The sequence below is a fragment of the Camelus ferus genome, chromosome 6 (genome assembly GCF_009834535.1).
Source record: "Camelus ferus isolate YT-003-E chromosome 6, BCGSAC_Cfer_1.0, whole genome shotgun sequence".
NCBI lineage: Eukaryota > Metazoa > Chordata > Mammalia > Artiodactyla > Camelidae > Camelus > Camelus ferus.
In genome coordinates, this window is record NC_045701.1 from 17,000,645 (window position 1) to 17,015,083 (window position 14,439).

The following is a 14,439-nucleotide window of genomic DNA, read 5'->3' on the forward strand; positions in this document are numbered from 1 at the left end:
TCTCTGATGGGAGTAATCACAATTGACTCACTCGCATTTCTGCACGGGCTAGCTCTAGTTCCTAAGCTGCTCCACCCCGGTTTCCCTTCTTAATGACCCCACTTGAGACTTTTAGAGGACATGGTGATTCATCCTCTCTCAGTGTTCTGTATATTGGAAAGGAGTAGTTGTAAAAAGGGCAGCCTTTTTACATGTGAATGGAGGGGACGTATTCTCCTCTGGCATGGGCACCTCTGCTCTGTGCAGCAGACAGCGCCCACTCCGGTCGCTGTCCTCTCAGCAGACAGGGCAGGCAGGCAGACAGCGAGCGTGGGTTGTTCAGCCGGGCGCGGGGTGCCGCGGCGCCCAGCAGCACGTACACCGTTCTGCTGTTTGCTTTCTTCTGTGACAGTAGGAAAACCAGGGTGGCACAGTGCTCTCTCTCAATTACATTTTCCCTAAACACAGAATCTTGAGAGCTTTAAAAAAAAAAATGAGAGACGTAAATAGGCATGTGGCTGTGTCCCTTGTGGATTCATGCAACAAATTTGGCTCCTCAGATAATCAGATTTCAGAAGAGCAGCAAGTATTCACTTGATGATATATATATATAATTTAGAGCCTAAAGACGGGCAGAAGGAAGATGAGAGGGCCTCCTTTTGAAAGAATATGAATGAAAAAGAAGGAATGTCATTAGGATTGTCAAATGCTGAAAGGAGCCACATACAGCCACATACACAAAGACTTGGCTAAGATGGAACCAAAGCTTCTAGGAGTAAGACAAAATAAGAAGGTGAATCTTGAACAAAGGGCAATGTAGACTGTCCACCATGAAAATCTGCCTTAGCAGTGGGATTTGACTTTGATTTAAATTTCCAGAGGAAGCCATGAAGGGTCCATGACTGAAACATCAAATCTTGCCTGGGCACATCCACAGTCTAGGACACTGCTGAGGCAGAAAACCAAGTGGAGTATCTCCCAGTTTGGCTTTTTCTTCCTCATTCTACTTCTGAGTTTTCTCATCTTTCAGAAGATGTTCTGGATACTGCCCCTGTTTTTCATGGCTTGTATATTGTTAACGTGCTCCAAATATGCCCAGTAAACGAGCACAAGATTTAACCCATTTTGACGCAAAAATAAATATAATGTCAGTGTCTGTTTTACTGGCACAGTTTAGAGCTAGGGTTAGTTCTGAGAGCAATACCCAGAAATAAGTCATTTGATTTGATTTTTGTCTTCTAAGTCTCCACTCAATGCTTAAGATACTTTTTATCTACAGATCGCAATGAATGTCAAGAAATCCCCAATATCTGCAGCCATGGACAGTGTATTGACACAGTTGGAAGCTTTTATTGCATTTGCCACACTGGTTTTAAAACAAATGCTGATCAAACCATGTGTTTGGGTGAGTATGTGACTATCATTTCCTTTTTTCGTCATACCCTATTGAAAAATTCCTTTGTATCTGCATATATATAAAAGTTAATACTAAACCTTTCAGTAGTTGTTTTGCTGTCTGTAAAATAAAAACCCAAGCAGGCATGTAACATTATTATCTTTAACAGCCTGAACACCTTTCTTTATATTCATTTGGCTGTTAGTCCCTTTTCACTAAGGAATACATTGAGAAAGGTATTAAGACAAAAAATTACTGTTAATAGCCTATTATTCTTTTATAATGTTTACGGGGTTTGCCATATTGGAACAGAGTGCAGCTTTTGAGTGTTTGAGCATGAGCATTTTTTGGGAAGGGTCTGTAGTTTGTACCAGATCTTCAAAGGTAAATTTACAGATCACTGTTCTAGGGGGAAGGAGCTCAGGATTTTAAATCTCTTCCTTGGTTTCTGTCCTGAATCAGAATGTTGATTTGGAATGAACTTCAAACATGTAATCAATCAATTTCTCTCTTTCCCTCTTTTCTTTTTCTACTTTAAAGCAACATCCGTTAAGTCTTTTGGGGACTCCATGAACACGAATCAGCCTCACGGAGGGGAAAAGAACAATGAATAGAGTAATGCTTAATGTGCCTGCCTTTGGCTGTGATTGGATTTATCCATTAGGGAACATTCTCGTAAAATTCTGTCATCTTCAGAGCAGATAACAAGTTTTAAGTTAAAGGATTGTACTCAGCCCTGTTCATCACTGGGGAGATAACCCCTGCACAGTAATGGAATCCTGCCCAACTTTCTTTCTCCTTCTTCCGTCTGACTTATCTAGAGCCCCCTCCCAAAGAGCCTGCCCGACTAATGCACTTCACTTGCTTGAGTAAAAATGAACAAGGCAGAAGTCTTGATTGCTGGCAGGGTGATGACACATCTGGACACAGTCTTCAACCACAGACACATACGTTGGAGTCACATTGGGCTCAGCAATAACTTCCTGATTTAAGATCGCAGATAATTTATCTTCATGTCCAGAATTTGAAAGGAAAGGAAATCCCAACTCTAAACACTACATTTTGCTAACCTGAGTGTAACCATCCACTGCTTCTCCATCCCCTTCTCCTTACCCTCCCCATTCTGCCTCACCCTCACAAGCCAGCACTGTCAACTGTTTTCATTTTCTTATTTCCTCCTTAATAGAATGCACACCTACTCTTTATAAGAAAGATGTTAGCTGCTGCCATGAGATGCAGAGACACATAAGACTCCAAAACAGCTGTTTGGAGTATCCAAAATGAAAACTCATAGACCAATAAAAAGACAAATCATAATGCAACAGAAGAGCCAAACTAAGTGCCATCACATTTGGGACAGTGTAGAAGAGAGATAAGTCACCATCTGGTGGGTTTTGGGGGGTGGATTGGAGAAAAGGAACAGATGTCTAAAACTCCAGGTGAGTTAGAAAGCTGATTTATTTTGTTGCTGATTTTGGGGTAGTATCAGGTGACTCACTGCTTTTTGGTAAACTGGAGTGAGAATCTTAAAGGCTGAAGTTTGCCAAAGGTGGCAGCAAATCAAGACCCAGATGCGCACAGAATTTTCCATTTCCAAGTGAAAATATTTGAGAAAAGTGGCAAGGGCGGAGAATTCTAGAAGTAAATAGAATAAAATAGTTCTTGTCCAGTTCTCATGTCCTTAGCTTGCCTCCTTTAGCAAGCCAATCAAGGAAACAATTTTCTCCCAAGGTTTAGAACCTCGCCTTTTGCTGGTTTCTCACAGGCAGCTGCCACTGCTGGAACTAATAGCAACATTGAATCTAGAAGTTCTCAGCCTTCATTTGACACACTGTGAATTCTAAGACGCCCTGTCACCCCAGGTAACCATGTGCCCTTCTCTGCTGTTACTAATCATGTTTTTCTATGTCCTTTGTTCCTGCTAGACATAAACGAGTGTGAGAGAGATGCCTGTGGGAACGGAACTTGCCGAAACACAATTGGTTCCTTCAACTGCCGCTGCAATCACGGTTTCATCCTTTCCCACAACAATGACTGCATAGGTGCGTGAGCGGAACAGTCCGCCCCCGGAGAAAGGCAGTTTTGTGTGTGTTCTTTGTAATTAGCATCCTTTCCAGTGTGCTGGCTATCTTTTTTAATATATGCCGTCTTATTATGCATGACAGTTGGGTAAAAGACTTGTCAAATAAGATGTGTTAATTGTCAGATATAGTTACTGCATCTGTTACTTTTATTAGTATGCTCATTAGCAGCTATAATTTTTATGTTTTCTATGCTATGAATTAAATACATTTCAAAATAAATTGGAGTGAATATATTTTAAAACATATAAAAGAGATCCTTTGTATAGAAATTACATAATTCAGGAGCAATGTGGACCTACTTGTCTAGATATTTCACTGCAGTCTCTCTTCAAAGAAGTAAATTATTGAATCTATAAAATCCTTCTTATGAAACATGCTATATCATTCATAAGCGAAGCTAAGGAACCAAGTTTTGTATTGTGCTGGAGGCTAATTTTATGTACTTCTAATTATAAGAATACTTAATAATACCCTCAGCTGTACTATTCAGATGTAAATTCAGTTTTAATCTTTAAAAAATGAAACCTAAAGGAAGATCAAGGTGAAACTCATACAAAATCCGAATATAAATTATTCATCCCTGATTAGTAGAATTGTGTCATCTTGTTAGGTTTTGATAGGTGGGTAGAGCCAGGTCTGCTGTTATAAACTAGATCTTCATTGGAATTTCTTAAGTTTGCCTGAGCCGGCAGACCAGTGAAATTCAGAAGAAGTATTTCTCCCTTTAAAGGCTTTGATCATTGATGAGAATGTGACATTTCCTTTGGAATGTATCAAAGGATATTTTTTTTTTCACAGACGTTGATGAATGTGCAACTGGAAATGGGAACCTGTGCAGAAATGGCCAATGCATCAATACAGTGGGGTCCTTCCAGTGTCAGTGCAACGAAGGCTATGAGGTGGCTCCAGACGGGAGGACCTGTGTGGGTGAGTGCTGCCTCAGACAGACCCTGCGGAGGTCACTGCCGGAGACCACCCAGGGAACCGTGCAGGCTCCATCGCAATTCTTCAGAAGCCTGCAGGAAAAAGATCAAAGTAGAATTACACTAATCCTGCCAGTAGACTTTGGGTGTATGTGTGTATGGGATACGTCCCGCTTTCCCCCTTATCTTTTAGAAACTAAGTTTTTTTTTTTTTTAACTTACAGAGAACAGTTCAGCTGTTCAGTATAATAGTTAAATTGTTCTATAAACAACTGTAATTCCCTTTTTAAAATTTTTTTCCTTCAAAATAGCTTTGTAGTGAACTCTTATATAATCTTTTGGGTGCCCTCAAAAATCTTCAGACCCACCGACTTTTCACATGCTGTACTTTCCTGGAAATACTTAATTTGCTGTAGATCAAATAAAACACGGCCGTTACATCGCACACTTCCGAAAGCTGATAAAGCTGATTTTTATTGAGTCGTTAATTTTTATCCATGGTAGAGTTTGTGGGCTTGAGTAGTTTTATGTATTTCTTTGATTTGAGTCCAGTTTCTCTGAATTTTAATTGCTTGATGGAAATCATGCCAGTGGGAACCTCTTTCTTCTTTTTCCCTTTTCTTTGTAGATATCAACGAATGTCTCCTAGAACCTGGAAAATGTGCACCAGGTACCTGTCAAAATTTGGATGGGTCCTACAGATGCATTTGTCCACCTGGATACAGTCTTCAGAACGACAAGTGTGAAGGTAGGAGGGCTGCCAGTATTTGGAAATGAACAGTACTGGTTACTACATTGATACTATCAAAGTCACATTTTTGAGAAGGTGGGATGGTGTCTTCATTTCGGAATACTTTATCAGAAGCAGATTCAGGGGTAGCATATTACTTATGGGCTCACAATTAGTTGGTGTGACAAGAACATCAGATTGTCATGCTAACCTATGATGAAGCTGTTTTGCTCTGTGTGTATAGATGATTACATGACCCTGACCCTTTTCCAATGTGCTTTTATGCAGCTTGTAAAAAAGAAAATCCCAGATTACATGTGTTTAAAGGTCAATGGGTTGCAACTGATTCCAGTTAAAATCTTTAAGTGACCACATTCAAGGTTAGATGAATGTGGCTGTACAATTTGCCTGTGTTGTTTTGACTTGCAGAGTGGTAGAAATGTGTAACTACAGATAAATTCTCAGATTTTATAGGACCGCATTCCTCAATAAATAGATCATTGCATTAAATGAAGGCCATTAATTGCCGGAACTTTACAGATAAATAGGGTGAAAAGGACTTTTAAGAAGTCACCTCGTCCGTGCTCCCACCTTTAAACAAGGCTGTATCTAATCCATAATGAGTAAGAATTTCCCCCACTTTTAATATCATCAGTGAGAAATGTTATTATATGTCTAATTTAAATTGCCTTCAAGGGATAATATTCTAAGTGAAAACATTTAATCAAAATTAGGCCTAAATGCAAATTATTAAGTGTTATGTTACCTCTATTAGAGATCAGCTTTATTCACTCCATGATTAATGCAAAATTACCCTAAAATGAACAGAATGAAAATGTATAGAAAGAAAAATTAACTTCCCGAATAGTCAGTAAGTGTGTTTATTCTAAATCTTTGTCCCTATGCTTATGAAGTTGGCACCTACAGTTTAATTTCTACCATAAGAGAAAGAATCATAAGAACAAAACCACCCACCAAAAGGAAACATCTGAGCATTTTTACAAAAGTTGACTTTTAAGAGAAGGTTGGATGTGGGGGTGGGGGGAGTGCAGGAATGGAGTCATTGCATCATTATCAGGGCTTCAGACCCATTAGTAAAACCACAGGGAAGACAATGCAATTCCAAGTGCCACATAATAACGTGCTGTGCTGAAGAGGCTGGTTTTGCCTTGTGTAGGAAGAGAATCACTTTGCACTGCACATTTATTTCTAGAGTGTCTATTGTGTGGCATTTACAAAATTAAGTCAGGATAACGAAGTTACTTTCCTAACTTCCCCTTTGTTGGACCTCATGGGAATAAAATTGTGAAATGCGAATACATTTTGGTGTGGGTAGAACTCTTTGCACAAAACTGAAAATAGAGAGTCCCAGGATACAAGAGAGATCTGTTTTGTTGGGGAAAAAAAAGTATTTCTATAAAAATAGTGTGGCTCAGAATCAAGACTTACCTCTTTTTCACTACAAATTTCTGCTGAAGGTCGGGGAAAAGATGGGTAAGTCTCTTGGAAAGAGTGGCCATGCTTTTTCCGCAAGTAGGATGAGCATGCATTGACTGACCAAACCAAGACAGTTTTGAGGAGGGCACTATTAATAATGAGTCCAGGCCAACAGGCATAAGCTAGGACTCTCCCAGGCAAGCTAGGACATGTGGTTACCCAAGCCATTCAGACTTCCCTGCACACCACCCTTAATTTCCCCCTTACAGTAGCTAAGGTATATTAATATGTTAAAGGAAACATGTCACAATTATGTGTGTCGAATTCCTATTATCTCTATGATGAAAGAAAAACTATAGCTTATACACAGAAGGCATTTTTGTGTCTTCAGGAAAATTAAACTGCAAATGAGAGTTAGGAGCCTCCTCTCCTGTAATATCTTCAGATTATATTGCATAGGATTATTTTCCCAAGGATTAGTGCCCTTGTGCAAGTCACAGTTTTAGGGTGATAGCACGGGGTACTGGAGAAAGCACTGTGGATGGCTGGAAGGCAACAAATTTGGTTCAGAGGTCTAGGTCTCTCACTGAGTAACTCATTGTCAACACAATTAAAATTTCAGAGCTTCTGCTTACTGTGGAATGGTGAAGTCAGACTCTAGACTCTCTTCCTTCCTTCCTAGTTCAGGTGGTATGACATTACTCCCACTTTTTAAATTGGCCAAGACACTCAGTCTGGGTAAAAGATGTTTCTCACTGCATCCCTAAGAAGGCACTTGCAGATTCCACTTTTACAACAAGAACCATCAAAACTAATTTTCTAAGTCGTCACTGCCTAGAAGTCTACTCGCAGCATTAGGATACAGGAAAAAAATCTTCGTTATTGAGAGTCGTGAAACTTAGTTACAGTCTGCACTTCTACATTTTGCATGAGGTATCTGATGGTGTCTCCATTGTGTTTTCACTTTGTTTGACACATGTGTTTCTTTCAGATATTGATGAGTGTGTTGAAGAGCCAGAAATCTGTGCCTTGGGCACGTGCAGTAACACTGAAGGCAGCTTCAAATGTCTGTGTCCAGATGGATTCTCCTTGTCCTCTACTGGGAGAAGGTGCCAAGGTAAGTGCTTTTGCCTTTTGCTTTTAGACTTTCATTACTCTGTGTTTATTTGTTGTGGTTTTATTTTTTTTAAACATGGCAAAGCTTAGCGTCTTTGTGAAGAGAAGATGGAGACTTTTCATTCACCCAGAGGCCTAATGATTACCATATGTCAGAAAGTTCAGTTTTACTTTTAAGGTTAAAAACTTACCCGTCAAGTTACGGTTGCTTGTACAATGACTGTCCTGGCACTTTAAACCTGTCTCTCCCCTAAGAACAGAGATGCTGATAGATCAGTCAGTGGGGGATCAGCCAAGAGCCACTGAACACAGCAAACCCGGGGTGGCGGGGGGAGTTCAGCTGCAGATTCTCTGCCTCTGAAGAGGTGACCTGTGTAAATACGGGCCAAAAGCTAGACTGTCGGACAGAAAAATGCAGAGTAACTCACTTGCTCCCAGGATATAGTGCCCACCTCTGACATCCCAAGGTTTCTAAGAAAACAGAAAAATAAATTTGAACTGACCAGCAGTCTTGCTGGCCCATAGTCTGTTTTCAGGAATAATACTTCAAAAAAAATCGAAAGGGAGCCTGAACTTAAGCATAACACAGTTTATTATGTCTCAGAAAACTGTTGAGGTTTTACTAAGCAATGCAATTGTGTGTGTCTATCTACTTACACAAACTAGCTTAGTGAATTCAGGACAGAACACACACACACACACGCATGTTCCATCCCCTACTCTGGCCTAGTGTTTTGGGCTTTTTTTGTTGTTGTTTGTTGTTCAGGGTTTTTTTCTTGGTTATTTTGTTTTGTCTTTTTTTTTTTTTTTTTTTTTTTTTTTTTTACTTTGCTTCCATATTACCAAATAAGAGGCAAAAGATACATCATTTAAGATTCTAAAAATTGGGTTTAGGGATCCCAGCCTTGCCATTTTTAGCCTAGGGCAAGTCATTTAATCTTTTGGAAGCTCAATTTTCTTATTTTTAAATGGCAGTAATAGTACCTGCCTGACCAGTCGTACTGCGTATGTGACAAAGCCTTGCTTGTTTCTGATCCTTCATAGGCTGTTGTTACTGTTATCCAAATTGGCTGCTGTTCACTTTTCAACTAGTCATTTTGTCACCCAATATTTAGAAGTGTGAGAGGGGAGAGCTGAGAGGTCTCAACTGGTTTGATCTTGTAGGTGGATATTAGAGGCCCATGTGGGTTTCTGGGTTGTGGGTGGGGAGGCGCTTGATTCAAGCAGATATTCTGTCTGTATGGTAAAGACCAGCCAGATAAATTCTAGCTCCTGCTCCCCTGTTTTTGTGTGCCTTTGGCTTGGCCAGAGTTTGGAAAGAAAGCAATGAGAAACCAGGTGTGAATCTGCCGATGTGGCAGGCCAGAGGAAACTCATAGGCTATTAATTCAATTTGCACTGGCCTGTCACAGAGCAAGCGAACGCTGCAGGAAGAATCAGCCCAGCTGTGAGCAGCCCTGCCACATGCTCAGCTCCAAGAGGCAGAGCCAGGACTGAGGAATGCAAGCAGGGAAAGTGACTTTTGTAGTTCTGATGAAATTTCAAAGGTCATTAAGGGCTCTTGGCAGATGGACTGGTAAACAGGCACCCTACCGAGTCCAAGTTTAAGGATGTAGGCGCACACAGCTCTCCTTCCCAACGTGAGGCACCTTTGATGAATAAACCAATTCTAGACAACCACCACAAGCAAATGTAAATCTCCCACAGAGCCCAGATTTTGCTGGAGCCAGGGAATTAAGAGCCGAGTTTTTATTATAAGATGACAAATTAGGAGTCAGTCTTCTATTGCCCATAAAATAAGAAAATTCCACAGAACCACAGATAATGTTTTGGAAGGAATAAATGTGATATAAGAATGAGATGAACAGATCCTGGCACCTGAAGGCGCCAGATGTAAACGAGCCACTCCCACTCACAAAGTTCACAAAGGGAATTTGTCACTTAGGCTCACTCTAAACTTCACGCCTAGATTTTTTTTTCAGGGGTGACATGGTAGAGTGGTGTTGGGGAGATGGGCGAGGGTATAACAGGAAGAGAATGAGAAAATTAACCAACACTAGACCAATATTAGAACATACCTGTATCTAGGTGTAAAAGAAACATTACAAGCTGGAAGACAAAGGAGAGAATTAAGTTTCGATATAATTGTTGAGACATTTTTGCGAATAGTCACTAAATTATATCTTAAGACCGTTGTAGGCAAAATAATAAAAACAGGACCAATAAACACAAAACACTGTGACAATGAACTTGAAGAATAAAGCAAATCAAAAGATGTTCTTCAAGAAAGTACAATTTGTTAAATCTTGAAGCTTCTTAGCAAAACAAACATTTAAGTAGCAGAGATGCTGAAGGACAAGGACAGGCTTTTATTTCTCTTGACCTTCAGAAGAGTAGTCCACTGAAAGGTGCCTGGTAGGTCCCAGCCATAGCACATGTGACAGTGGAATAGAAAGGAGAAAGAGAATTTATCTGCAAGAGTTGGTAGCCATGAAGAGTTGATCAAGTTCATTGTGAAGGCCAACTGAATTTGACTTACTGGAGCCTGGTAAATACCACTGATTGACTGATTGATTGATATTTTCACTTTAATTCATGAAAAGTTTTCTGCTATGATCTTTGGCAACTCAGTTATTTTTATATTGTCTCCTTTGCCACGAAATAAGAGATGGTGAAGTTGCCTTAACAGAAATCATAAATGGCTATGATAGCATGCTAGCTGGAATTGAAAACCAGTGACAGGGGAGGGCAGACCTGCTCAGACAGAAAGAAAGGGGACTTGTGCAAAATGGATATGAAAGCACTTCCTTAAAGCCTGCAGATTTTAGCCTCTGTGTAACTCCAGAGGAGTTTGCAAGGCTTTGAAGTCAAGTTTGAGGGAAAACACACCCCACGCTCTTAGATGAGCTCACTTTTTAAAGTCACCCAATTTTCTCTGTAAGAAATGGAAAAGTCAGTTTCCAAAATTATGTCAAGCAATATTGGAGAATTTTGTAGAACTAGATCCCATGTTCCATGTTGGAGTCACCAAGAAATAATTGATATTAAAGAAATATATTATTTGAAATAACAATTATTCTCTCTCCCATCCACCCACCTCCCTGCCTTCCTCTTTACCTTCCTTTCTCTCTGTTGAGCTAAACAGACTTCTGTGTGTGTGCGCACATGTGTAAAGTCTGCCCAAAGCCCCACATGTATTTTGTAGACAGAAGCTGCATGAGTAGCTGCTTCAGTGAACGACCATTGAGTTGTATTTTTGCCAGTCCACAAAATTGACACAACTTTATTTGCTCTCTTCCTAGAATCTGGGGTTTTATTTTGGCTCCAGGGCTTAGGGGACACAGAATAACAGCGTAGTGTGATATCAGAGTAAATACAAGAACTGGGAGGTCTACCTCAGGCTAGTGTGCTCGCTGAATGTTCTCCAAAACACATGCGCGCAGAGCTATCAGTGAAGGGATCTTGTGAATGAAATGAGTCCACCTCTGAACGTCCCCATCCTGAAGTCACTGATGATGTCAGCTTTGAAATGTGGCAGTGCTGGTTTTTATTATTCACATCAGGTTATCTTGGAAAGTTGGATAAAGTGAGAAATAATAAGGTGAAAGCCATATAGATTTGTTCATTAGATCTCACTACAAAAGTTACCTCCAACTTTGAAGAGCTCAGCTCAGTTACTAAGTATGAGTTTAGAGATGAGATCACATTGAACAGGATGGATCGTTTCTCATTCAGTATTACACCGTGATGATTTAGCAGGAAAGCAGCTGAAGGGTCCCTTGAATTTATGTTGCAGATTTAAGAATGAGCTACTGTTACGCGAAGTTTGAAGGAGGAAAGTGTTCTTCACCCAAATCCAGAAATCACTCCAAGCAGGAGTGCTGCTGCGCCCTGAAGGGAGAAGGCTGGGGAGATCCCTGTGAGCTGTGCCCCACTGAGCCCGACGGTACGTCTGCCATCTGCACTTCTCTTAGGGTCAGTCAAGGTGCAGGCTGTACAGCCATGGGCCTTCAGAAAATAAGACAACTTAATGTAAGTCTAATTAAAATGTTCACTCAAATTATTTTATCTCAGGCGCTAGGTAATTATCTTCTCCTGAACTGTTATGACTCAAAGCTGCCTGAGTAGTGGGCACACCAGCTCTGGGAGCCTTGGCAACTTCCTCTGGCTTCCAGGCCCGGCCTGTTCCTCGTGTTCTGACACGTGCAGCACGTGGCAGTGTGGCCTCCACATCACGCCTGGGGAGGGGCCTGTGGCCAGCTGCCGTGGGTCTGTCTGTGAATGAGTGTTCGTCTCCCCCACAGAGGCCTTCCGCCAGATCTGCCCCTACGGGAGTGGGATCATCGTGGGGCCTGATGATTCAGCAGTTGGTGAGTGTCTCGTGCTGGATTCTCAGCGTTTCTTAATTTTCTCACCCAGCCTCTTCCTTGTCTTTTCTCCAGCTGTTCTCATTTCTCCACATGTATCTTGGAAAATTACGCTTTACTTTTTTTTGTCTTTCCCTTTAGATACCAATTCTGTTATTGTATTGTAATACTAGCTATTTCATCAATTAGACACGGAAATGATCATAATTTACCTTTGTGCTTCAAAAAAGTTACCTTGTTATTCACTAAAAAATATTTTTATGTTTTATATTTCCCTCCTTTGCTTAAGATATGGATGAGTGCAAAGAACCTGATGTCTGTAAGCACGGGCAGTGCATCAACACCGACGGCTCCTATCGCTGCGAGTGTCCCTTCGGCTACATTCTGGAAGGGAATGAATGCGTGGGTGAGTAATACGGTGTTTTCTTCCCCTGGAATTTTTACAGATTAGAAATTGAGCTATCCAGCACGCATGCTAAGAAGTGTAAGTACCAAGATGGGACAGAAGTAGGCTTTGTTCACTCATTCCTGGGAAGCCATTCAGCAGTGCAGGCTCCGTCCCCGCCGCGTACCAACCACGGGGCTAGGTTCTGTGGCTACAGCAGTGAACCAAGCCAGCACGGTCCTTCCTTACATGGGCCTCACAGTCTGATGACGAAGACAGTGAACACAGTTGAAGAGACAGCGGAAAGGGTAGCATTATAATGAAAGCCTTTGTGAAATTTACAAGTGAAAAATTGTCAGTGGTCCTAATCTTCCTCTCTCAGTATGTACAACACAAAATTTACCCAGAGTTTGTGAAGGGCTGTGTACAGAGTGTAAATTTCTCTTGCTTTAACCCCCTTATGAAAATGTCAAAGAATGGCTCCCATGGCAAATCTCTGACCTCTTCAGTCAGGACTAACTCCTGACTGAATACAAGCATTATGTCTGTTTATCGGAGAAACCCAAACCCACTCAACGTGACCTGAATTAATAATGGCATAAGTGCTGAGGGTCTGTCTGTGCACATTAGAAAGTGTTCTTCCATAGAGGGAATCAGGGCAGGAGGTTTCCACCCGCAGCCGTGGCTGTGGGAGCTTAAGCATGTGTTTTGGCCTTTCTCAGCCTTAGAATATAATACCAAATAGATGGACTGAAATATTTCTTCTTACCTCACAGCACTAAAAATCAATGATATTGTGATTTTTATTGACTTGAAGGAGATAGAGTATTTTTGACAGTGAAATGCGGTTTCGTAGCAGAACAAAAGCAAAGTTGTCGGTATTTTCTCTTCGGTATCTTCAGTTAGTGCTAAGATTATGTGAGAAATAAGCTTCATCACTGGGGTCTCTCTGCCATACCTCTTGCCTTCACTTTCTGACTTCAGAACCTGATAGATAATCCATCACTCTTCTGTGCTCTAGACTGCTAAGATAGCAATCCTACTCCTCCAAAATGTTCCTTTCCCAAAGGAAGATATTCTCCCCAAGAGATGTGTCAGAATAAGAACAGTCAGTATTCTAGGTGGACAGGTCAGGAGACATACATTTTTTTTTTTTGAACTTCCTTGGTAAGACTTGTTCCCTCTCCACAGTTGTTTAGAGAGATCATACCCTAAATATATTTCTTTCTAGCCTTTCTTCTGCCTAATGTAAACCATCTGGTTTCAACAGAATCAACAAAATCTACTTGAATCTTGACTTTATCCAGTGTATTAATTTTACTTAACCTCTGGTCTCTTATTTTGCGTAAGTTTAGTCTTCTATTTTATATCTGGCAAAAATCCATCATGTTTAAGGCTTCTTGGAGAATGATGTAATGTAAGGCCAAACTGGAGAAGTATTTCTAGCTTTAAGTAAGTGAAAACTTTTGACTTGTGAGAGAAGCCTTGTTTTAACCCTTTGAGCATCTATTCCCAGTAGATGTACTCCTTCCTAACGCAGGAGACTGGAACAACTCCTGGAGGAGAGCACCATGAGGGCTAGAAGCCCAGGTACTGTTACTGCCACTTAGCAAGTCAGACTTCACAGCTGTAAATCTAGGTACTAGGACCTGTGCTCTCCTTTCTTGCAAGGACAGAATGAGAAAGCAAAACGTTGTACATCAAAGTACTCCAGTAGAATGAAAGGTATATGCTGAGTCCAGGTCCATTTTTCTCTCAATTCTTCATGTGCCGACTGCATTCCCGATCCCTCGCAGATACCGATGAGTGTTCCGTGGGCAACCCTTGTGGAAATGGAACCTGCAAGAATGTGATTGGAGGTTTTGAATGCACCTGTGAGGAGGGATTTGAGCCGGGTCCAATGATGACTTGTGAAGGTAAGCCTCTTGGACACAGAGTGGTCGGTTACATGTTCTGATCACAGGGACAAGTTAGTTGATTACAGTTGTTAATATTAATTACCATTCAGGGTGTATAAAGTAA

The 14,439-nt window shown here is 40.9% G+C and overlaps 1 protein-coding gene across 2 annotated transcripts in view; it reads left to right on the forward strand.

Moving 5' to 3' along the window:
• Positions 1-14,439, forward strand: part of FBN1 (fibrillin 1) — a 240,430-nt gene that overhangs the window by 193,511 nt on the left and 32,480 nt on the right. For both annotated transcript variants that reach the window (XM_032481236.1, XM_032481237.1), the window contains 9 exons: positions 1,259-1,384; positions 3,301-3,417; positions 4,258-4,386; positions 5,011-5,130; positions 7,541-7,666; positions 11,462-11,611; positions 11,970-12,035; positions 12,322-12,438; positions 14,214-14,333. In XM_032481236.1, coding sequence (XP_032337127.1) covers positions 1,259-1,384; positions 3,301-3,417; positions 4,258-4,386; positions 5,011-5,130; positions 7,541-7,666; positions 11,462-11,611; positions 11,970-12,035; positions 12,322-12,438; positions 14,214-14,333 — 1,071 coding nt within the window. The remainder of the gene's footprint in view (positions 1-1,258; positions 1,385-3,300; positions 3,418-4,257; positions 4,387-5,010; positions 5,131-7,540; positions 7,667-11,461; positions 11,612-11,969; positions 12,036-12,321; positions 12,439-14,213; positions 14,334-14,439) is intronic.